This window comes from Peromyscus maniculatus, chromosome 21 (assembly GCF_049852395.1).
Source record: "Peromyscus maniculatus bairdii isolate BWxNUB_F1_BW_parent chromosome 21, HU_Pman_BW_mat_3.1, whole genome shotgun sequence".
NCBI lineage: Eukaryota > Metazoa > Chordata > Mammalia > Rodentia > Cricetidae > Peromyscus > Peromyscus maniculatus.
The window spans coordinates 36322000-36347012 of record NC_134872.1 but is presented as its reverse complement, the minus strand read 5'-3'; the positions used below and the strand labels follow the sequence as shown (position 1 = coordinate 36347012).

At 44.0% G+C, this 25013-nt stretch overlaps 1 protein-coding gene across 50 annotated transcripts in view; it reads left to right on the top strand.

Moving 5' to 3' along the window:
* The window catches only part of Map4k4 (mitogen-activated protein kinase kinase kinase kinase 4), a 151912-nt gene extending 133904 nt beyond the window's left edge, over positions 1 to 18008 (top strand). For 19 of the 50 annotated variants that reach the window (XM_076557402.1, XM_076557401.1, XM_076557389.1 and 16 more), the window contains 11 exons: positions 413 to 533; positions 1497 to 1688; positions 4314 to 4431; positions 4740 to 4910; positions 8017 to 8160; positions 10880 to 11014; positions 12591 to 12691; positions 14461 to 14634; positions 15130 to 15289; positions 16061 to 16200; positions 16416 to 18008. In XM_076557402.1, the coding sequence (XP_076413517.1) occupies positions 413 to 533; positions 1497 to 1688; positions 4314 to 4431; positions 4740 to 4910; positions 8017 to 8160; positions 10880 to 11014; positions 12591 to 12691; positions 14461 to 14634; positions 15130 to 15289; positions 16061 to 16200; positions 16416 to 16499 (1540 nt within the window). In that variant the 3' untranslated portion in view covers positions 16500 to 18008. The remainder of the gene's footprint in view (positions 1 to 412; positions 534 to 1496; positions 1689 to 4313; positions 4432 to 4739; positions 4911 to 8016; positions 8161 to 10879; positions 11015 to 12590; positions 12692 to 14460; positions 14635 to 15129; positions 15290 to 16060; positions 16201 to 16415) is intronic. The other 31 variants (XM_076557419.1, XM_076557418.1, XM_076557406.1 and 28 more) reach the window with 6 other exon arrangements.
* Positions 18009 to 25013: the final 7005 nt, after the last annotated feature.

Below are 25013 nucleotides of genomic sequence, written 5' to 3'. Positions count from 1 at the left end.
TCCCTCTGAGCGGCCTTCTGCTGCTGCCTTGACCCTAACACTGTTGCCCAAGTCCCATCTACTTAATCATGAACTCAGTAGAATATAGCGCGCGCGCACACACACACACACACACACACACACACACACGCACGTCAGTGCCTCCTCACAATATCTCATAATGTGTTTTGTGTTTTTAAATTTAAGGGTGCAATAAAAGGGAAGTTTTAGTGTAATTAGAAAGAAGTGTTCATTCTAATGTTCTGCTTAAGAGCAAAGTAAACTGCAAAGCGCTCTCTGTCAAAGGGATGAGGCCAGATCCTTGCTATCCTAGAGGAAACTCATGGCTGCTGCCTCCCTTCACCCCACAGCTTTGAGATGGTAACGAGGTTCAGCTTGATCGCCTTGACCTGCGTGGGTTTTGTCTCCGCAGGTCATCTCTGAATCTGAGCAACGGGGAAACAGAATCTGTGAAGACTATGATTGTTCACGATGATGTCGAAAGTGAGCCAGCCATGACCCCATCCAAGGAGGGCACCCTGATTGTCCGCCAGGTACCCGTGTCTCTTCTTTCTGTTGTCAGAGGCTGAGCTTCTCCTGTAGTCATTAACCCACTTGCTCATTCACTCACTCATGCTATTTCTACATCATCATCTGTTTTCATGTTAACACAACTCTGAGGGTAGGGTGTCCTGGGCTAGGGAGGTAGGAGTGTGCTGCATGCCACGAAGGTAGCCAGTAGTCTTCCACCGCACATTGCTGCTCCCCTGCATGCCTGTGGCAGCCTTCATCCAAGCCCCATGCTGAGTCTCACGGTCTGTGTTGGAGTGGTAGAAAAGCCACAGGGAGTCCCACGGAGGCTCACAGAGTGAAGGTGCAGACCTGGAGCCTGGAAGAGGCCCTAAGTGTCTGCGGCCTTACAGCAGGAGCGGGGCACAAGGATGAGCAGGTCTCCTGTGGTCCAAGACCGTTATCTCTATTGGTGACGCAAGATGTGTTCTCCTTGGACCAGGATGTGTTTCTAACTGTGTGTTCCTTCTTAACGTAGACTCCAGCCAAGTGATAGGCTCCTCATTGACGTAGGACAGGGCACTCTCTCGGCTATGGGATTTTGCCCTGAGTGTTTCATGCCACAGAAGTGTATTTGGATGGCAAGTAGGAAGAACATGAGAAAACCAGGATTCAGAGAAACCACAGGGGACTCTTGAGAGGCAGTTTAGACAGATTTACAGTGAGAACAAGGGGGTAGTCTTCCATGCTGTCGCTGCAAATGAACCAGGTGAAACCCTTGCTACCTGCATTTGGGTTGCATTGGGTACTTTGAATTCACTCGGCTCCAACTGGGCATTTATTTGGCAAGGAAGCTTGAGCGATTCCGGCTGATGTCCTTGGATTTTCCTTGGTAATCTGACCGTTTCAAGAGTCACACAGCATCTTGAACCAAAGTAGCTATCAGTAGGGGTGTCAGCCATGTCAGCAGTGCTTGAGCGAGACCAGTGTGCCTGTTTTTTCTGCAGAGTACAGTTGACCAAAAGCGTGCCAGCCATCCTGAGAGCAATGGCTTTGCGGGGCGCGTTCACCTCTTGCCAGATCTCTTACAGCAAAGCCATTCCTCCTCCACCTCCTCCACCTCCTCCTCCCCATCCTCCAGCCAGCCGACACCCACCATGTCCCCACAGACACCCCAGGACAAGCTCACTGCTCACGAGGTATGTCTCGCCCCACAGCTGGCCGCTTTCCTGGGGTTAGACCAGCACTGCCTAGGAGCTAGTTTGCAAAGAAGCCCTTCCCAGAAACCCCTCCCTCTTCCTCCCCCTGCTTTTCTGTCAAAATCTGCCCTCCTCCTCCTCCTCCTCCTCAGTCCCCAGTAACATGTTCAGGTCTGCATACAGATCCCTAACCCTAGATGGATTGATTCCCCCCAAACTTGCCAGTTCACTTCTTTCCTTTTTCTAGATAAGTATAGTTGCATGGCTTGCTTTATTCTGTGCGTTTTTTTTTTGTTTGTTTTTGTTTTTTTCCAAGTAAATAAAATGATTGCTGTGTTCTCGGCTCCATTACGTATTTAGCATGAAATCCTTGTAGTCATCTGTGGAGTTTGCCTCTTCATTCTTTTTATCCAGTTTATAAAAATACAGGAAACTGTGACTAGGTAAACTTGACCTTACCTGCACAAACTTCTTGTCTTGTGTGAGAATCTCCTTCAAATAGGCATTGGTTGTGTTTTTGGTTCCTGGTTTCATTTGTTTATTTTGGGAGGGGTTGGTTGTTGGTTGATGACTGGTTTTCACCAACCCTTATAAAGGGATCTTTTTCCTTGACATCCCCATGTACTCAGGGTTGAGAAATCATGTGCTCTAGGGGGATAATCTAGAAAATGATGATGCTAAGCAAGGACAAAGGTCTGAGCTTTCCTTTAATTTTAAAATTCTGTATAGGAAGTCCTGTGTGTTCATGGCATGGCTGTGCTGCTCAGTCTGGGTCCTAGGTGGGTGAGCCTTTGTTCTTTAAATGGGTCATGCCCAAGTGCAGTGACAGAGCCCACTTTGAACACCTGCTTAATGAAACAGGTGATTTGGTTTCACAGGTTTGGGGACTTACCGAGTCCATTTGTTTAATAGTTGAGAGAGGTCTAAACGGACATTTAATTTCAGCCAGTCTTGTCAAGTAAACACTTGACTGATGGCTGGGAAGCAGCAATACTTTGGTTCCCTCATTAGAAAATACAGGAAAAGTCTCCTCCTGAGAACAGCATCAGGCAACTGCTTTCTGAGCAAATTTGGCCATTAGTTGGCCCGGCCACTGGTTGATGGGGCAGGGAGAGAAGCCTGTGAGATGGCAACCTTGTCAGGTGGGGATCTTAGGGTGGTATGGGCTGTAGGACATGGTGACTTGCAGGCACCCCACAGAGGAAGCAAGTAGAGAAAAGGCGCTTGATCAGATGGAATCTGTCCCAGAGATCTGTGCTTGCACTCCTTGTCTGGATCTCACACACGCTCCATCTTACTGTAACCCTAAACTCACTAAACTGGCAAGTTTTTCTCTTTGGTTTTAATCATCATTGCATTTCCACTTAACAACTTGTTTCACTTCCTTTGTGAGCCTTTTGTTCTTTGTTTTTTGTTTTGTTTTTTTTTAAGTTACATGATTAACACCAGTGCTCCTAAAAGATCAGAAGGTCATGCCTATTGTCATTTGTGTGTTTACTAATGAGCCCTTGTTGTGTGGTATGGGCTTAATGGTGATGCACCTTTTAGCAACATTAGCCAGACCTTCTGGAAGAGGCTCAATTTAAAATAAACAAGAAAAGAAGCATTTATCAATAGTCTGTGCCAGTAGATAATAGGTTACACTGACCACCTACCATAGTAGATAGCAGATCATACCAATATTTTCTATCACTGTAGAAAGTAGGTCATACCAGTAGTCTATCACAGTACATAGGAGATCACACCAGTAGTCTATCACAGTAGATAGGAGATCACACTAGTAGTCTATCACAGTAGATAGGAGATCACACCAGTAGTCTATCACAGTACATAGGAGATCACACTAGTAGTCTATCACAGTAGATAGGAGATCACACCAGTAGTCTATCACAGTAGATAGGAGATCACACCAGTAGTCTATCACAGTGTATAGATCACACCAGTAGTCTATCACAGTACATAGGAGATCCCACCAATAGTCTATCACAGTGTATAGGAGATCACACCAGTAGTCTATCACAGTATATAGATCACACCAGTAGTCTATCACAGTACATAGGAGATCCCACCAATAGTCTATCACAGTGTATAGGAGATCACACCAGTAGTCTATCACAGTACATTAGGTGATCACACCAACAATCCATTACAGTAGATAGCAGATCACACCAATAGTCTGTCGCAGTAGATAATAGAACACTTGTAGTCTGTCATAGTAGATTGTAGATCATACATAGTCTGTCGCATTAGGTAGTAGCTCACACCAGTAGCCTGTCACAGTAGATAGTAGATTACATCTTTATTTTTTGGTGTGAGAAATAAATTCAGAAAGTAGTGAATTGATGTTAAGACACTTCAGATGCAGTTTAAGAATTTCCATTAATTTTTTTAAAGCTGACCATGAAGTTGCTCTTTTGTTGGTAGCTTGCAGCATCACTGCCCTAGATGTGCATCTCAAGGAAGAGATATGGCAGTTGAGATGCCTGCTGGGCCTTTTGGGGAGCAATGCAGGAAGGAGGGCTTGGACTGGGAAGTGGTGCTGTGTATATAAGTGGACTGAAATGGTCTTTAATGTTCGCATTTGAAATGTCTCTTATATTAATGAAATTGAAATTTACATTGCAGACTCAATCCGCTAGTAGCACACTCCAGAAACACAAATCTTCCTCCTCCTTTACACCTTTTATAGACCCCAGGTTACTACAGATTTCTCCATCTAGTGGAACAACAGTTACTTCTGTGGGTAAGTACAGCAGCAACAAAGAAAGCAGCTGGCAGACAAGATCTGGTCCCTTGTGTAGCTTCCCAAGTGGCTTAGGCATAGCATTGTTACTCATGGCACAGACCTCCACTAAGAAGTCCATTCCACTCCGATTGCCTGTTCAGCAATGAGCCTCGTAGTTCATTCCTTTTCCATGTACTTTTTACAGAATGCCTTTCATTGAGAAAGTGTCACTTACAGCATATGGATATTTATCTGGGGTGTACTGAGGGAGTAAGGCTGTCGTGTATGTGTACAGAAGATAAGATTTCAAATGTACTATGTTTCAGTGGGATTTTCCTGTGATGGAATGAGACCAGAAGCCATAAGGCAAGATCCTACTCGGAAAGGCTCAGTGGTCAATGTGAACCCCACAAACACTAGGCCACAGAGCGATACCCCCGAGATTCGTAAATATAAGAAGAGGTTTAACTCGGAGATCCTGTGTGCTGCCTTATGGGGTAGGTATCTCACTGCTGTCTAATTACATAGTTTTATTCTAAAGAACAGATTTGTTGTTCAGAGAATCATTGTTTGAATAGTGCAGGGTGGTTTTTTGTTTTGTTTTGTTTTCTTTTTGAAGGACTTATGATTTCCGTGATTCATGTCCCATGCCTTAAGTTTAGCTGAGTGTGTAGTGGGTCAGGGTGCATGTGTGTGACCGCAGTCCTTTTTCAGCAGTAAGATGTTGGAAAGAATGACCTGTCTCCACCTCCCCTTGTGAAGATGAGCAATGAGAATGAAACAGGAGTTGGTCCTTAGCCTGGGAAGCGTGAAGTTGAAATGCTTGTGCTCACCTTTTTGTCTGGGACTGTGACCAGTTTCCGAATGAGACTCTTAGAAGCATTCTGCAGAGGGACTGTCTGCCTGGCTTGTCTTACATGTGTGTCCATAGCACATACTTCTCTACAGTCCTGCTCCCTGAAATCACAGCCACCACATCACCTGCAGCAGTAAATCAGCTTTCTTCTCCCCCATCCCAGCCTTCCATGCTCCTGTCTGTTGTTTTGGGGAGAAATAAGTGAGGTTTGATACAAGGGTTCAGCTTTTACCGTTAGAACCTTACAGCGTCTCAGCCCCTGTTCTCACCACTCGCTCTGCCCTTCTCTCTCGCCTGGCTCTGAAGCTCCTGCTCCGCCCTCTACCAAGGTCTTTTGAAGAGCTGTCCACACTCATGGCAGACACACCTGCTTTCTTGGGGTCAGGATCTGCCACGTCATGACTGTTTTAAAGCTCAGATGGTCACACAATAAGAACTTTATTATCTGTCTAGATTAGTGGTTTTCAACCTGTGGGTCACGAGCCCTTTATGGGTCCAATGACTGCTTCACAGGGGTCACTTAAGACCATCAGAAAACACATATTTACATATGTATTCATATGAATGAATAACGGTTCACAACAGTAGCAAAACTACAGTTAGGAAGTAGCAACCAAAATAATCTTACGGTTGGGGATCACCACAGCATGAGGAACTGTATTAAAGGGTAGAAGCATTAGGAAGGTTAAGAACCACTGCTCTAGATAAAATACAGCTATCCATTTAAGGGATTCTGGACACCATACAGCAGGAACTTGGCACAGAAGTATGCCTAGCACACTACTGTTGCTCAGTAGATGTCAGTAGCTGTTATTTCAGGAGGCAGGCTGTCATTCATTTATCCACACTGAAGGATTTTAATGTAGTTTATACATTACAACATATTTGGTATAGGGATTGTGTTAAACATGTCAGTTATGTTGAAATTGGTAGTAAATGCTTTGCAGATGCCATCATTTTATCCAGAAAAGTCAGGCCTGGCCACACCTTCATGTTACACAGTCTGTCCCTCTAATGTCCCAGCGAGTCCTGGGCCACATTCTCCATACTTGGTCTAGTCTGTTGGTCATCTAAAAAGACTGTGGCCTTAGTTTCTTTCTTGTTGTGATCACATGCCTGACAAGAAGCAGTATCAAGAAAGGGTTGTTTGGTGCGCAGGCCGTGCCCTGCCCTGCCGTGCCATGCTGTGCCTTGTGTTAGTCTGTTTGCATGGGTAGTGTTCCCGTGGATAGTCCCTTTACCATAAGACTCAAGTAAACTTAGAGCATATGTCCTTACAGATTCACAAACTTCCAGCAAAACTCTTTTAGAAACAAAGTCTTGAGTAGTTACACAAATCTGATAATGACTTAATACTGGGGGGAAATTCCCAAATTCTAGAGACTTGCTTATAATTTTCTCAAGCTGTTTTATAGACTGCTACCCTTTAACAAACTGTCTTGACCTCCCCACGCCCCATTTCATCTATGTAGGATTATTGATCTATCATCTACTTTGTAAGAGCACCAATACTTGGCTGTTTGTCTTGGTGAATTTACCCCCAGCTTAGAAAATTGGGGTGAATGAATGTGTTTGGTTCCCTGGGAGCATAAATCAATGCTCCATGTTTGAAGATGCTTTCAAAGGTGAAGGGTTTAGACCAGAGAAGCACAACATTTGGGTAAATATGTGAATTTAGAAGGAGAGTCCACTACCTCTTGAAATAAAGAGAGTATTGAATATTAACTGAGGCTTTTAGTGGAAGAAGCCTGCTGGCTGCAGAAGTATGGGGTCCCGAGTGCAGACCAGAGATTGTGACACTGCATCTTGGGAGGTGTAGATTGGAAAGGCACAGCATGACTCTGTGTTGGAAGAAAATGAACACTTGTGAGAAAGTGGAGGTTATCTGGAGAGTGAATTAAGGCCTGTGTCTGTCAGCTGTAAACTGGTCAGAAAGCATGGTAGATCAGAGCAGGAGGACCGAAGGAAGGGACAAGAGGAAGACGGTCACGTGGACATGGTGGCCAGGTTAGTTAGCTCTGTCAGGTAGGCAGTCTGGTTTCAGCAGAAGTCTGTAGTGTGCGGAAGAGCAGGGGAGTCAAGCGTGGCAGTAGGAGCCCCTCTGAGCTGTTGCCTGACATCTGCGGGCACACGTGTGATGGGCGAGGAAGCAACTCCAGAGTCCCTGAAAGAAGCGGAGGAAGTATATGGGAGCAGGGTACTTCCTTCCTAGGCGTAAGCAGTCCACAGAGTGTGGTCAGTCAGTGAGTCCCCAGAAGGCACACTGCCTTAGCGGTCCCGAGCAATGGACAGAAAGGTGAGGAAATAGTGCAGTTGTTTCTGGTGGACACTGTGATAGAGACCAGCGCATAAGCCGGTGGAGATTACAGAGAGTGCTTTCTCTGGAAGTCATTCTAGAAGTTTGCCAGTTGTGAGGCCATGGTATCAGATGCAGGTTTTCTCAAGTGTCTAATGTGACCAGATCTGTGAAACCTAAGAAATAGTGGGCTCGCAGCACCCTCAGGACTGAAGGATGTAGGGAACAGGTAAGGTGATGGGGCTTCCTCATCCATTTCCATACCTAAGTAAATGTCACTGTCATTCCCTGTGTGGCAAGGATCAGTTGCTTTAACCTGACTCCTCTGAGCATTTCTTTCTGAGTTAAGGAAGCTATCATCCTTTCAAATAGAGAATGTTTCCCTTTCCGTATGGTACAGCTCCGTGCAAACACAACCTAAAGTGTAGGCCGCTCTGTGTTCTTGAAACAGGAGTGAATTTGCTAGTCGGCACAGAGAGTGGGCTGATGCTCTTGGACAGAAGTGGCCAAGGGAAAGTATATCCTCTGATCAACAGAAGACGGTTCCAGCAAATGGATGTTCTCGAGGGCCTAAATGTCCTGGTGACAATATCTGGTAAGTGTTTTGTAAAGCAGAATCAACAGCATCGGTCACAGTGTGTCTAGTCTTACATGCTGAACTTCTCAAACTACTGGCTAATAAGATACAGCAGTATTGGGAGTTTGCGTGTTGTGAGATGTACACAGCCACTACATGCACCCAGTTGCCCCTATTGCTAACCTCTTTTCTATGTAGTGCACTTGTGGTACGTTTTTTTTTTTTTTTTTTTTTTTTTGGTTTTTCGAGACAGGGTTTCTCTGCGTAGCTTTGCGCCTTTCCTGGAGCTCACTTGGTAGCCCAGGCTGGCCTCGAACTCACAGAGATCCACCTGGCTCTGCCTCCCGAGTGCTGGGATTAAAGGCGTGCGCCACCACCGCCCGGCTTGTGGTACGTTATTTTTATTTGTTAGTAATAATATGCTATTGTCAATTCAAACATGTAGTTTATATTGCTGTGGGGTGCATTAGCTTGGTTTTGACAACTAGACTATGACACACATATTCCGTTATTCTGTTAATCTAGTTTCAGTGCCCTACAAAAGTGCTATTTGTACTTCCTCCTGAGTCCCTAGTGACAGCTGACCAACTTTTTGATGATCTTACTACTCTAGAAAGTCTATCATTGGCTTCATATAGCTCTAATCTTGTATGACTGACTGTCTGGACCATGTAATATGTGGACTGACTTCTTTCCTTTGTCAGTTCACATTCAAATTAAGGCTGCGTCATGTCCTTTGTGGTTCAGTATCTCTCTTTTTTATATTGCTAAATGCTCCTTCATACAGATGTGTCACTGTCTATCCATTCACTTATGGAATGACATCTTGGTGCTTCCAGGTAGGAAGTTATAAGGAAAGCTGCTAGATACGCATTTGTGTGCAGCTTTTTACTTGACTGTAAGCTTTCATTTCATGTAGTTGGTAAAGAGCCAAGTAACACAGCTAATAGAAACACAGGGCAAAAGTGTTGTTAAGTCTGAAGAACTACTGAGCTGTCTGCAGAGTGGCTCCATTGTTTCACAGTTGATATTTGGGAAAGGAGAGTTTCTGTACCTCATCCCTGATGTCTGAGACCATCAGTGTTTTGGATTTTCTATCTTGATAGGTTAGGGGAGTGACATCTTGTTTTAATGTGGAGTCCCCTGGTGAAGTGTGTATGTGTTCTCATGCTTATCTACCTTCTCTGTTTCTTCCTTGGTAGGGCGTCTGCTTAGTGTCTGCTTAGATCTTAAGCCCATATTGCAGCTGGGCTGCTTTTTTCCCCCTACTGTTGGATTTTAAGAATTCTGTGTATATTTTAGATTGCAATCTTTTATTACATGTGCTCTGAAATACTTTTTCCCTGCCTGTGGCTTCTCTGTTAATTCTCTTGACCAATATCTTGAAGACCAGACTCTTCAGTGAAATCAAGCACCTTCTTTGTTTTGTTTTGTTTTCCTTTTGTGGATTGCTCTTTTGGTACAATCTAGATTTTACATATGCTTTCTTCTAGAAGCTGCTAGCTTGGATTTCACATTTAAGTCTGTGACTCACTTATGATTTATTTTTGTGAAACACTGAAGGCTTGCCAACAGATTCACTTCCATTCACAGCATTCTGTTTTAGAAGAGGCTTCTTCCTTTTGCTGTTAGTTCACTGCGTTTGTATTCATCTATTTCTGGGCCCTTCTATTCCACTAATTGATTTATTCTTTCTTTTGCTAATAATCAAATTGTCTTGGTTACTGTAACAAGTGTATAGTAAATCTTGAAATAAAAAACTGTCCAAAAACTTTGATTCAGTATTTTGTTCCATGTCACTGCTTTGCCTCTGAATATAAGCTTTAGAGGATGTTTATGATGTGCACAGATAACGTGGCTGTGGTTTGGGCTGGAATTGTGTTGAATCTGTAATTCAGGTCGGAAGAACCGATGGCGTGTTTTTCTATCCATGAACACAAGTATTTCTATGTTTAATTCTTTGACATCTTTGACACGAATTTTATAATTGTCTTCAAATAGATCTTTAAAAGAGCTGTTTTGTGAGATTTATGCCTATTTTATTTCTTTAGTGTTGATATGAATCATATCACTTTAAATTTCAATTTCTATTTTTTTACTGTTCATATATAGGAAAGTAATTGACTTTTATATAATAGGCTTATTATCCAAAGTCATCACTATTAATTATTTCAAGAAGTTCCCATGCTTTTCCCAGTTGGACTTTCTCCCAGCACCTTCACATGTTCAGCTATCTGGAAGTTCATCTTAATTCTGTAGTTCTGATCTTTTATGGAGACTTCATTATACAGGCGACATCCTTGGCTAATGGTGTTAGACTTAGAAGACAAGGAGTGGAGCAGAAAGCCACAGCTGTCTAACCCTTCCTGCCTTGGTCTTTCTAGTTCCTAGCTCTCATCCAGAGCTACACAAGGGCCTGCTACCCACTATTCTATCATTAGCATACAATATATGCTAATAACCAAAAGCATTCCTACTGTATGCTCTATGATCTATCAGTGTAAGTGAAGATTCATTATTCTTTCAAAACCTATCCTCCTAGACATGGCTGCTTATACATAACATTGGTAATTTTTAAAGGGCTTCAGAGTGGCCCCAATACAAATTTCAGATAAAACTGATAGTAAATAATTCCTTTAGAGGAAATGTATTTACTGTTTCTTTTGGATATTGTTGTCATTAATGATAATATTTATTTTTGACCATGCATGTAAAATACTTACATTTATCTTGTTAGGCAAAAAGGATAAGTTACGTGTCTACTATTTATCCTGGTTAAGAAATAAAATCCTTCATAATGATCCAGAAGTTGAGAAGAAGCAAGGGTGGACCACTGTGGGCGATTTGGAAGGATGTGTACACTATAAAGTTGGTAAGTAATCATGGAGTCACAGTGTTTTGTGTCTTCAGTGTAATTAGGGTTTGGTCTTTAATCACTGTACTCTTGAAAGCTGGTAAGAAACTGGTAAGGTATCTTCTGATCTTGAGGTCTCATCTAGATGTCTCACTGTGTTGTTCATCTGTAAGTACAGCAGTTTGTTCTTTCTGTTCACTGTCCTCAGTCATCCCTACACCTCTCTTCTGTGAGCGTCTTCCCACCCTCCTTGACAGTCCTCATTCTCCTGAGAAGGTGCTGCCACACTCAGCCTTCTGACCTTGAGTTCTTTACCCCTCGGCTCTTACTTAGAGTGTGCGGGAGGCCCTTAGCAGTCCCTTAGGAGAACGTTGGAGAATTTCACCGATACTTGTTACTTTTAATTAAGTACATTGTACAGAGCGACCATAGTCCTTACTCATCAATGACTGGCTGGCTAGTTGTTGTTTCTTGGCAACTATTTTGTGGTTGGCATTTTCCTCCCTTGGAACATTCAGTCATTCTCACAAAGTTATGTAACGAAGCCCAATCAAGTTTTGTTGCCTGTGAGAAAAATGAAAGTGCTGGTTAGAAATCAATGGGAAATAACGGACCACAACCAGGGTACAGTTTTAAGAGCTGATGCTGTAGTTTTATCGAGTTTGCGCGGTTAAGGTTAGAGAATCTGTTGAACGGTGATGTGTGCTGTATGTTTTACTGAGGTGCCGACTGCAGTTGTTTTTTGCCCGCCTCCCCCAGGATAGTGGGCTCACCGGTTGATGGTTATTACAGAGTCGTCGTCGTACTGAGCAGGAGGTTAAAATAGAGTTAAGCAAAGTGAGCCATCTTTAATTCAGTTCCCATGTGGCCCTACTACCTCCTCAGTGTCGGTAGCTGTGGTATTCTCTACAGGGATTAGCAGTACACATAGAACGATTTTCATCATTCCAAAAAAGTCTATTAACAGCGTTCATTGGCCAGCCTCTTAGAATTCCTTGTATAACTTTTGACAGTATGTGATATTTAAGAAAGCTGCATCAAATAGCAAGTCCTTGGACCCACGGTTAATCAAATAGCATATGACGTTAGACAGTTCATGCAGAGTGGGGGGCATGTGGAGAAAACCAGGACAGCACATGTGCTTTGGACACACCTGGGGACAGGACTGTCTGTGGGCATTGTGTCATTCAAACAGCACTACTGCTTTGCTCCTTTCATATTCCTGTCTGTGTGAGCCCCTCGGCTGGCTTATCACATTGGTATCATTGTGAAGGAATAGTGAGTCCTCCAGGCTTTAGGGTTGGCTGCCTGGCATTGCCCTTGCTAATAAACTACTTAGAATCTAAGACGTTAGGATCTTCAGCTAAGCTATTTACTGTTGTTTTACAGTTGATTGATGTAGGAACGTGAATTACACACTGAGAGTTAGAAAGCCAAGTGTGTGGCTTGTGCTCTGTGTTTCCCGCCCCCAACTGCTTGCTTTTTGGATGAGCAATCAAAGGCGTATTTATAAAGTTTGCAGATAGCAACTAAAAAATTTATGGCTCTGTGTTAATACTGATAGTATTTCTCTCACTTTTTATGTTTGTTTCAGTAAAATATGAAAGAATCAAATTTCTGGTAATTGCTTTGAAGAGTTCTGTGGAAGTCTATGCGTGGGCACCAAAGCCATATCACAAATTTATGGCCTTTAAGGTAAAACCACCAGTTTTAAATTGGCTTAGGAACAGTAAATATAAAGCTATATATTAATATAACATAACTGTCAAAGTAAAAGCTATTTATAACATAATGTAATAAGTGTGTATAACTATTTTCTTAGTTCTCAGATGATCATTTTGCCCAAATGGTACTTGCACCCTCCCTTAAAAATTAGATCTTCAGCTGGGCAGTGGTGGCACACACCTTTAATGCCAGCACTCAGGCAGAGACAGGTGGATCCCTGCAAGTCCGAGGACAGCCAGGGCTACACAGAGAAACCCTGTCTTGAAAATCCAAAATGGTGGTGGTGGTGGTGGTGGTGGTGGTGGTGGTGGTGGTGGTGGTGGTGTGTAGATATTCATGAAAAGACAGATGTGATAAAGATTCAGATATGTGGTTAAAAGGGCTCAACAAAAATCAATTGTAGAGTAGATGTGTTTAGTGCAGTACAGTTTAAAAACTAAGTAGTAATCTGGGTGTGATCCTGCATGCCAGAGAGGCTGGGGTAGCAGGATTGTTACAGAGTCAAGGCCAGCCAGGTATACATAGCAAAACTCTATCTCAAAACAAAAAAATAACTAAATAAATTACAGAGATTCTTAATGATATAAGCAATAAACATTATACATTAAATGGAAGAAGGAAGTTAAAATATCTATAATATGCTCCTGTTTTTATTTAAATATAAAAAATGTCAGTGTAACAGCATCTTGATACTTACAGTAAGATGATTTTCCCATTCTGCATGTAGTTTGGGTGAAGTAATAATGTTTGTGCTAAACTTTGAACTGTTTTAGTTATAAGTTTACACGTACTCATATATTTACTTTTAGTGTGTGTGATAAGAGGTAGTATATGGAACACTTCCAGGAAACTTCATACTCCAAAAGCTTCCACATCCCCAAATGCAGAGAACTAACAGTCATTTTTCTGTATATATTTTTAGAAATTTATTTTAGGGATTGCCCTAAATCTAATATATAGAATTCTTAATTAAAATTGATATTATTCTAGCATTAGGTAGACATAATAATTATTTCTATTTTGAGATATAGAACCTTAAGAATAGTCCAGGGACATTTTAATAGAGGGTAAGAAACACTATTTCATCTAAAATGATTGTATTTAAAATAATCTTGATGTAGTTTATTGAAAGAGTAAGTTTCAAATATTTGGGAAATTTGAATTAAGGGGGTGCTTACTGCTAGATTCCCCGGTGAGTCAGAGTCAGTAGGGTTAGCATGTTTGGTAAATCTAGTATTACTGAGTGAGTAAAGAGTGTAAATTAGAAAATTACCTACGTTGTCTTCTGGAATCTAATCTTAGTAGTCCTACATGCCAGATGCTGTGCATGTTGCCTTATAAGCATTTCCTTGCTTGACTATTCCAGTCACTATCCTAGTCCTGTGAGCTGTATTGATATGAGGAGCAGAGGCTCTCCAGGTCAAGTCACACAGAGTCTATAGCTCTCATACTACCAGCCTGCTCAGAGTCTCAGTGCCATGACCCCTACAGCTTCTCACTACCCCGCTATGTTTGAATATTCAAATACTGTGTTGTGCCAAGTCCTCATTGGTGACTTTGCAAGTCTTCTAATCAGTAAGTACCACAGGACAGGACGGAGCATTCTGCTAGGTAGGAGGGAAGAAGTGTCTTCCAGATGCTAATTAGCAACGTCACATGATAAACCAGATGCCTGTAGCTAGCCTCTCATCTGATGCTGTAAGTTTGTCTTCCTGCTTCTGTCTTGATTATCTCTATAGTCATTTGGAGAACTGGTACATAAGCCATTACTGGTGGATCTCACTGTTGAGGAAGGCCAGAGGTTGAAAGTGATCTATGGATCCTGTGCTGGATTCCATGCTGTTGATGTGGATTCAGGCTCAGTCTATGACATTTATCTACCAACACACGTAAGAAAGAACCCACACTCTATGGTTGGTTGACTGGCTTCACTTTGTTTTGACTTTCCCTCTACTCTGCTTAGTGAACTAACACAAGCAGGGTTCCTCATTTCCCCGCCGTGTGGGGTGAGTATTGAAATGAAGCACCATTTTCAGTAGCTTCATGTTCAGGAACAGTAGAGATCTGCTTTCCTGGCTCCGTGAAGGCCTTCTGAAGACCGTTTAGCACTTGCTTTGACTAACATGGGATGCTGTCAGGCCAGAACGCCCTGGGTTGGAATGTTTCTCAAATAAGTCTACTATCCAGTTATGTTTCCAGGGACTCAAAAATGGGAGTCTGTAGAGTACATGACCTGTAGATGGCAGACTTGGGGTTGGATATTGCATGGATTTCCCAAGACTCCTGCCTATTTGTGATGGGTCTGAGCAGGGGTATATAGCACTACTGCATTCTCTAGACAGTCTTACTGAGCACTTTCATGGGGCTGGAGATAACCACAGACATGCTTTCTTGTTTCTGTTCTCTAGATTCAGTGTAGCATCAAACCCCATGCAATCATTATTCTCCCCAACACGGACGGAATGGAACTTCTGGTGTGCTATGAAGACGAGGGGGTTTATGTAAACACATATGGAAGGATAACCAAGGACGTGGTTCTGCAGTGGGGAGAGATGCCGACATCTGTAGGTATGATGCATCACGAAGAGGCGTTTGTGAGAGGCCCACCAAGACCACAGCTGTTTATTGTCCTAACTTGCATGTCCTTCATGCCTTCTGGTTATTTGGTGGTTATCAGCAGATAGGAGAAGGTTAAAACAAATCCAAGTGATTCTTGGGTTCTTTTAAGAGATGTGCTATTGCTAGCTCTCATTTGACCCTTAATTTATCTATGTAAAATAGAACAGATTTTTTTTTTTTTTTTGACTAATTAGTGTGGAGTGAAGCAAATCAGAGAAAGAAATGTGGCTTGCTCTTGGGAGTGGCAGAGTCCCAGTTAGAAACAGCCTCCTACATAGTCTTCTGCTTTGTAGCCGGGAACGGAGGCTGGTATCTGACCCTTTCAGGGCTTTGTGTTTACGTCCCTACACTATTTGTTCATTATTGCTTCCTCCCTTTCTGCCAAGGCTGGGTTGATGAGACGTGCACAGTAAAGCACACACCAGGGCTATTTCCAGAAGTTGCATGAAAGGCCTAGGGAAATCCGTTCTTTCCATTACTGTTCCTATGACTACTTCCCCTGACAGACGAGGCATAAAGGCACGCTCCCCCTTTTTGGTCAGTGCTGCCCATTGAGCCCAGGGCTTGCGCACGGGAGGTTGACTTTCAGTGATTGACAGGTGTGAACTCCTGAAAAACCAAAGTCCTCACATGCCAGGCACTCGGGTAGATGTGCGTGTGTGTCAGAAATGTCCTGTCAAGGTTCTTCATGTTAATGCTTTGTTTTCCCCTCTCTAAAAGCATATATCCGATCGAATCAGACAATGGGCTGGGGAGAGAAGGCGATAGAGATACGATCTGTGGAAACTGGTCACTTGGATGGTGTGTTTATGCACAAAAGGGCTCAAAGACTAAAATTCCTATGTGAACGCAACGACAAGGTAATGTTTCCTTATGGCTTCTATGTGTTTGTGGCTGGTTTTAGAGTGGCTTATTCTTCATGGACATTGATGGTGAATTCCCTTGCAGTTCTGGTAGATTCTAAAATAAATTAATGAAGGAAAATTTAGACACTGCTTTTTAGGCATATTGGGGGGGGGCGCACTAGGAGGTGGTGAGTGACCTGCTAACTGCCCTCTCTTGCTTGTGTTTACAGGTGTTCTTTGCCTCCGTTCGGTCTGGTGGCAGCAGTCAGGTTTATTTCATGACCTTAGGCAGGACTTCTCTTCTGAGCTGGTAGAGGCAGTGTGAGCTGGGATCCCTGACCCCCGGAGTCGTCAAGACCCTGAGAACTTGGAATTCCTTGCAACTGGAGCTCAGAGCTGCGAGCGTGCGGCCAGGACAGCTGTCTGTGCAGGCCTCTTGCGCGTTGGGTCCTCTCCCCTCCTTCCTACACCTCTTGCCAGTTTCTTCCCATGCTCTCCTTTTCCTTACTCAAAAATAAATCAAGGCTGCATTGCAGCTGGTGCTGTTAGACTACCATCGGTGCTAGGAGCGTTGGGGGACGAGCATCAGAACAGAGAGGGCGCCTCTCTGCAGCTCCAGGATTCCTTGTCTCTGAGTGACTCTGGCCTGGGAGTGTCTGAAGGTTGTGGTGAGCACACCATCAGATGTTGGCAGTGGGCACAAGGAGGTGAGAAGTGGTGGAAGAAGCAGCTTGCTGAAGCAGAGAACAGATTTAATATAGTAACATTAACAATGTATTTAATTGACATTTCTTTTTTTTTGTAATGTGACAATATGTGGACAAAGAAGAAGGTGCAGGTTTAAGAAGTTAATATTTATAAAATGTGAAAGACACAGTTACTAGGAGAACTTTTTTGTGGGTGGGGCTTGGGGGGGTGGGGTGGGATAAGGGCTCCCATTTTGTTTCTTTGAAATTTTTTGGAGGGGGTTGTCCTGGCCAAGAACTGAGTCATTTTTCTGTGTACCAAGTTTTGCCTAAATTGTGCAGATGGTTCTTAAAAAAAAGAGAGAGAGAGAAAGAAAGAGAAGGAAAACGTGTGCGTCCTGTCCTGTTCGCCGGCCAGAACTCGGTTGTGTGACAGTATTAGTGCTGCCTCTACTAAGGGTTTAATTTCTGTTTAAGCCTGGAATAGCAACAGCAGCTCCACCACGGTCTGCACTCGCAGTAGGAAAAGTCAACTTTCCTGTGGGCTTTTGTTGACGTTTTGTTTTTTGCCTACCTCATTGTTTTTAATGCATTGAGAGGTGATTTAGTTTATGGATCTGGCAGAAAACATTAATATTTAATTTAACCTTAATACCAAAACTATCTGATTGAAGTTGTCACAAGTCTAATCAGGTACAAGCAAAGCTGTCTGTGGAGGTGGGCACGAGCCTCGTGCTTTTGGAAAGCAGAACGCTCTGTTTTCACCAGGTTCACGATTAGTGGTGGGCGGGCAGCTGTCACCTGTCATCAACACATGAGACTTCTTTATTCTCAATCGGGGTTTGGTAGCAGGCAGGTGGTCACATTTGAGTAGTCACACAAACTGTTCATTGTTTCAGGAACCTTTTCTTGGGGGTGAGGGTGTGTCCCTTTTCTAAAAATGCAATGCACTAAAACTATTTTAAGAATGTAGTTAATTCTACTTATTCCTAAAGATGCCATCTCCCTGTGTTGTAGGTGTAATATTGAAGCCCTGGCTTTTCTTGTTTTCTCACTTGCTCTCTTGTTCTGGTTTTTTTAACCTAATTTTTCTTTATGAATATGTCTGTGACATTTGTAATAAATGTCTTGTAATAATTTGCTTCATGGTCATCACTCCATTCCTCTGAGGATGCTCAAAAGAGTCTCGGTGAAGGGACAGTCCTGCTGAGTCCCGCCCTGCTGTCTTGCTGTGAGCGGGGCTCTTAGGACAGCTGCTGTATGCCTCGTTCCCCACACAGAAGCTTGTTGTTTCAAAGGCTTGTCCTATGGTTCATTTTCCTTTACAGCATGACCCATCTGTTCGCCGGCCCCATGTGACAGTTATCTGTACCTAGTGCCAAGCCTGTTCCCTCTGTCCCGTTCAAGCACCTATCATTCTCTTACTCCTGGTGTAGTAGTTTTATGAACAACAAAAGTCTCTAAAGAACACATAGAACTGGAGTTACGTGGTTGCTTGTAAATACCAACAAAGACAGGTCAAGATAAGTGAGCAACCTTTACTCTTAGAGGGAAAAGGAGGTAAAAATAGTTTTCCATTGGAATGACTCCAGAGCAGCACAAGAACTGGTTTTCTTCTCTAGTTGTGGTTAACCTAGAGTAGGTTAAAGAGTTAATCCCACTTGAGACTGGGACTATCCCATAAGCAAAGAACTCAAAATCTAATGCTGACAGTCTCCTACCCACACTCAGGTTGTTCATACAATGAGAGGTACCACCAAGGCCAGTACGTGGATCAAGACGACACAGAGCTGTTCAGGTGGTTACAGCCGTTTCCCTGGGTTTAGAGTGCGGGGAAAGGAGAGCAGATGACTTGAAGACACATGAAGCTACAAATACCAAGGAGCAGGAAGTAACGAAGGAGGCTGCTGCTGTCCACCTCACTTCTCTGTCACGGGGCACCGCTGTCACAGTCCGACACCCACAGGCTGCAAGCTCTGTCTTAAGTGATAGGTCGCAAATAGTGCAAAGGAGTTGTTGGGATTCTTCATATCTAGAACTTTCCCACAGGGGCTGGGCTGGGCAGGAGACCGGTTCAAGTCAGCCGTGTCTTGTTTACACAGCCCTCCCAGCCCAGTGTACATTCCCCCAGTGGATCCAGACCAATTCCATGGCCAACTTGATGGAAGCAGAACAGAAGCAGCTGCTCCCTCCCCCCTGTCATCTTGACCGCCCCTCGTCAGGCTTGACGCCTTGTACATCACGTTGAGATTGGTTATACGAGTTAATTCAGGTGTCTAGAGAGAGAGTTACCCAGGAAAAAAAAAAAAAAGAAAAGGCTTCCGGGACTTCCTATTTGTTTAGGGTAGGATGGACTTTGCCTACTCCCTTTCCACAAGACAGTGCTTTCTTCATACAAGTGTCATTTTTGCAAAACAGTATTAAGGTGACACACCGTTCTGTGTGGATCGTAGGACTGCTGTGGGTGTGCTCTTCAGGGTGCCACCACGCCCGGGTGTGTCCGAGCCCAGCCAGAGCTCCAGTGCCTTTCTGTGCGTAAGTTAGAGGAACCTCTGCTGTGTGGGGTGCAGCGCATTGTGCACGTGTTCCGTGGAGGAGATGTTTACAGAAACGGTCTGGGTGCACTGATGTGCATCCCATTTACAGTTTACTTTTAGATGACTTCTTTGTGGGCTGTTGGGTTTCCAGTTTAGGTGTAGCACACTTCAGGATTTGTAATCCCTAATTTAACCAGTTATCAGTTTGCTGAGTAGTAATAAAGGTGAGAAACTGCAGTAAATTTACTAGTCATGAACTGAGCAGGCTGTGGCGAGCACACAGCCTTTGCTTTCTTTTGTGCAGTACTAACTTGTCTACCTGTTACATAAATTATTGTTCTTCCCGCCCTTCTTTCCTAAATAAAGTAAAAATAATTTCTACTTAAGCGTGTGTCCTGACCCTTTAGACATTTCCTTCATACAAGATCCCTGTTTTGTGTATTCCCTCCCTCCCTCCCTCCCCCGCCCCCCCAGCTGGCCCATTCAGGCCAGAACAGGCTCCTACATGCTGTCTCTGGCTGTGGAGACCGCTGAAGGACAGCTATGAAAGGAGCAGACATGTGCACAAACTTCTCAGAAGTCAGGTAGAAAGTTCATCTCCAGTCCCTAGGGCAAAAAAACGAGAGGAAAGGAAGAAAGGAGGTTGGAGTTTAAATAGGATGGAGGTAGAAACTGGGGCTGGTGAGGTGGCTCGGCTAAGCACTCCACACACATCAGGCAGCTCATAACTGGAACTCCAGTTCCAGGGGAACTGACGACCTCTTCTTGGCCTGCATGTGGAAGACACAAATAAAGAAAAGATCTCTTTAAAATGTAAAATACCATGTTGGTCCCAGTAGGGCATTAAAGGAACCCTTTCTCAGTTGGTGCTTAAATGTGGTCTTGGGTGCAATGGCTAGATGGTGTCAGTGTGACTGAGTGCCCGGTCCTGTCCCCAAGGTGTCCTAAACATGTGCCACTTCTGAAGAGATGAACCATCACCTTGCCTATGCTGCCAGGGATGCAAACACTATTGTCAAAGAAACTAGCACCTCTGTCTCATAATAGAGCATGTTATCTCCAAGATGAGAGTAAAGTAACAAATCCCTTGGCCACCAGATGATCTAAGGTTATTACCCTGCTTGCAGCTAGTGGCCAATTAAGCTTTAAAATGTGGTGGCATCTTCTTGGGCTATTAGTGAGTCTTCCTCTTCTAGCTTCTCTCTCTCTCTCTCTCTCTCTCTCTCTCTCTCTCTCTCTCTCTCTCTCACACACACACACACACACACACACACACACACACACACACACTACCCTGCCCTGGTTGAGAGTTCACTCAACGGAAGTAATTGGAATTAAATGTGCCCTCTCAGCTAACACCAGCTTGTTTGGGTGTCATATTCAGAGATGTAGTTGAATTGTCGCTTGCTTCTGTGTACCACTTAAAAAGAGTGACATCTCCACTTCCCTTACCAGAAGCAGGTGGAATGCTTTAAAAAATGGCTAGGGAATTGAAAGTTGGCGAAAGTCATTACCACATTTTCTTACCAGGGTCTCATACCCGGCCATTTCTCCTGACCTTTCAAGGTTAATCGGTTTTTCATAATAATAATGAAATAAAAATTGATGTTCATCCTGGGGAAGTTCTGCCCTCGTGCAGTGTGGACCTAGTAATGAGCTGCACTGGGCCTGAGGAGAGGCACAGGATACCACCAGGCCGAATGTGGCCAGTGCAGTGGCTCATTTTGATTGTCAATTTGATACACCTGGGGAGACGAGCTGTTGAGAACTGCCTCTATGAAATGGACATGTGGCCATGTCTTTGGGGCACTTCCTTGAAGGCTAGTTGGTGGAGAGGAGCCCAGCTCATTGTGGCCAGTGCCACCCCTGGACAAGTGGTCCTAGGTTGTATAGGAAAGCTGGCAGGAGCAGGGAAGCAAATCAGTAAGCGTCACTCCTCCATGGATTCTGCTTCAGTTCCTGCCTCCAGGTTCCTTCCCTGATTTCCCTCAAGATAAATTTGTGACCCAGAAACACAGATGAAATAAGCCTTTTCCTTCCCCAACTTGGTTTTGGTTAGTGTTTTATCACAACAGAGAAGCGCACTAGAAACAACATAGGAAGTCAGTGTTCCCAATTGGGGTTGCCATGGTAACACTGGAGATTCTCCCTGTCCATGGTCTCCAGGGAATTTGAGTTTGGTGTCTAGCTTTTTTCTCATTTATTTGTTCATTCTGTGTTGGTTTGGTTTTTATTGTTTCTAAGAGATCTTAATTTCTCTTTTGATTGTAGAAGTCTGGCAAGGTGCCTGCATGTTCTGGACAGGATATAGAGCTGGAGCAAGTGTATCCTGCCCATTCCTTGAGTTTGCAGAAGTTAGACCTAATTACAGCCCATACAGACCAGTGGTAACTGACCTTCCCCAATAAACGATACTGAATACTGCCTTGATATTCACATCATACAATTCATCCACTGAAAAGCACGCAGGTTGATGGTCTTTCTTCAGGCCTCCCACACCCTTTTGCAGTTATTGCTCGGTAGCAGGCAACCTCCTTTCTCCTGGTCGCTTTGCCTCTTCCACATTCCTGGGTCACACCATTGATGGTTTGATCTTTGCCTTTACTGTAGTTTTCAGTCCATACCCCTGTAGCATGTGCTGGTTAAGATGTTCTTATTAGTGTACTTGATTCTTAATCTGTGTCCAAGGTGTCTGCCTTCATCTTTAGAGCTGACTGCCTAACCCCCAGCTCACAAGGCTTCTCTCATGGAGAGAGCCATAGGTTTAGTCTGTCACCCCTGGGAAAACCATTCCCAAAGCCACTCTGGATTTGGAGGGTGTGTTTTCAGTTTCAGAAACCTTTCCTCCCTAAATAATCCTGCTGCTAAACATCCTTTTCCTTGTAGATTAGATCCAGGGGTTACAATTTAGAATGGCGTTCATCTGGAAGCTACCATGTGCAAACTGGCCCTGCCCATTGTGGACAATCTGTGGGCAGTTTGGTGAGCTCAGGGCCTCAGTTGTCCCTCACACTTGCTGCTCACTCCTATGAAGAGGCATAACTGGGCTGCATAGGATCCATTTCTTGCAGCTACTTGGGAAGGACATTTCAAAAGGTCTTGTTTCGGATTCCCATGCATTACTGGCATCAAGGATACTTCCTCGATGTGCTTTCTGAAGGACTAGTTGTCCCTCACCTTCCCTAGCAGGGTACATCATTGAGTAAGTTCTGGGAACTTGGTGGTTTTTTTTGGTCAAGTTGAGCAATGGCTGTGTGCTGGGCAGTCTTAAGGCACAATGCTTCTGTGGGGAAACTGACCCAAAGGGTGACTTGGAATAGTTACCGCTATTCTGGAGGCTGAAATAGAGCCTCCAGGCTTGGTGCACATGCTGAAGATTTTGTTTGTGTGTGTATATGTCCATGTATTTGCACATATGTAACATATAAATATATAGAGACCAGAAGTTGGTACCAGGGGTTCTTGTCAATGGCTCTCCACCTTATTTTTGATCGTGAACTTAGCCTTTAACAGCTGAGCCATCTCTCCAACCCTCTCCACCTTTTTGAGACAGGGCTCTAACTAAACCGGTAGCTTCACTGATTGGATTAGATGGGCTGGCCAGCCCACAAGCTTCAGGAGTCCTGCCATCTCCATCTCGAGAGCTGTGATTATGGGTGCGTGTGTGCCTTTGTGGTTGGCTTTTTATGTGTGAGCTGGGAACTCAGATCCTCATGCTTGCCTGCAAGGAGTGTACCATCTGAGCCATTGCCCCAGCCCCAAAAGATTTGTGCTTTATTAAACTACAGTAACGTGGCTGCCTGAAAAGCCGGTTTAAGTTTGGACTGCCTGGATGAAACAAGTGAGAGATGTATCAGCCTAGTCACAGGAGTGCAGGCCAGCTGCAAGGGGCTCTAAGCTAGTGCCAGCAAAATTTGGTTAAGCTAAGGGAAATAATTAGAATTAACAGTGTAAGCTAGAGAAATTCAGCTATTGAGACCATCTTGTCCTGCCTCTTGGGTGGTAACAGTGATGGCAATAGGACTGTGTGATGCTAGGCCCTGAGCCACGGCTTTAAAAGTACCCTCTCAGCCTGGGCAAGAGGGGACTCCGGATGCCTCCCTGTTGACCATTTGAAGAGATCCCAGTGCAGGAGCAGAGTGGGAACATTAGCAGAAGAGGGTACAGAAACAGGACAGGATCAGCCTCAGTATGAAAGGGACCATAAGTTTGGGAAATTAGACCGGCAACTTTGATGGCTGGTCAGGCTTTGTGCCACTTGAGAGGAGGGCATTGGGCCATAGAGAGCCTGAGGTACATTTGGTGACCAGCCGCTTGCCTTGAGAAGTCAGTACCCAGTATGTTCAAGGGAGGTAGATAGTTCATAGTAATTTGAGAACATTTTGGGCCCACTTAAAAGGTGGCCTTGGTGTTCTTTGTAGATGTGAATGGACTCACAAATGGGGATGAGGCAGCACACTGGAGGCTTGCTCTGGGTACGCCAAAATGGAATCAGCAACAGTAGAAGTGACTTCCTCCACTTTCCTCCCTAGGACCTGTGGAGGGCTCACTATGCTTGAATTCAGTAATGCAGCCCACTTCCCAGTGACCTTCCAGCACCCAGGTTGAGGATTCAGGAGAAGAAATGGGCAACTCCTGCCTAACCTGTGGCCAGACGATTGTCTGTGTAGCCAGAGAGCTTTCCATATTCAGCAACCCCTCTCTATTGGAAAAGGAATGGCTGTATATTCTAAACCAAATCTCTGATTTCCAAATGTATCTAAACAATGCAAACGAAGCAGACTTTGAGGAGCACTAGTATGGATTTCAAGTTCAGATGTGTGTCTTGAAGGCCAAGCAATGAGAGGTGCTGCTCTGCTGGTGGAATCCATGGGAACATATCAGTGTCCACAGCAAGTTTACTTTTCTGGGTTCAGTTCTCTAATGCAGAGAAGATTCTCCTTTGCTGCTGGTATATGGACATACTTAGCTTTGCAAGCTAACAACTTTAAAGGGCTGTGAAATCAATAATACTGGCATACTTTCTAATAACTCAAGGGTAGCAGGAGAGATGTAGAGATGTGCACACAAGTAAGTCACTGGTAGCGCAAGCTGTTTTGGCATATAGTGTAAGATGGCACACATTTAATTGTGTAAATGCAAAACGATACTGTACTTATTCAAATAAGTATATCCCAGAATGCTATTTCAACACATAATTTATAAAAGGAGACCATTCACACTATTTTCCATAGGAAGTTGCAAGCTGTATGTCCATGCAGCCCGGTGACTACTGTTCCCAACACAGGTGGCATTTTAGGCAGAAGACTCATATATAGCAGAGGTGTTCATCCGGAGCCTCTGACTCAGTGATGGAAGTGAGCAGGAACCCATCAAGCTGGGGAATGAAGTTCTCCGAGACTTGTGGTTGTGGGGGAAACCCACCCTTCCATTGCATCCGAATTCTGGTTCCTACCATTGTGTACACTGTAAAAGAACAGAGCAAAGACCTGACGGGGAAGGAGCTGAGGAACTTAATGGCAGCTGTGTGATTTGTTGTCTTCATGGCACAGTGAGATAGCCCAGTCACTGGCCAACAAGATCCCCAGGACTGTTGTAAAAGATG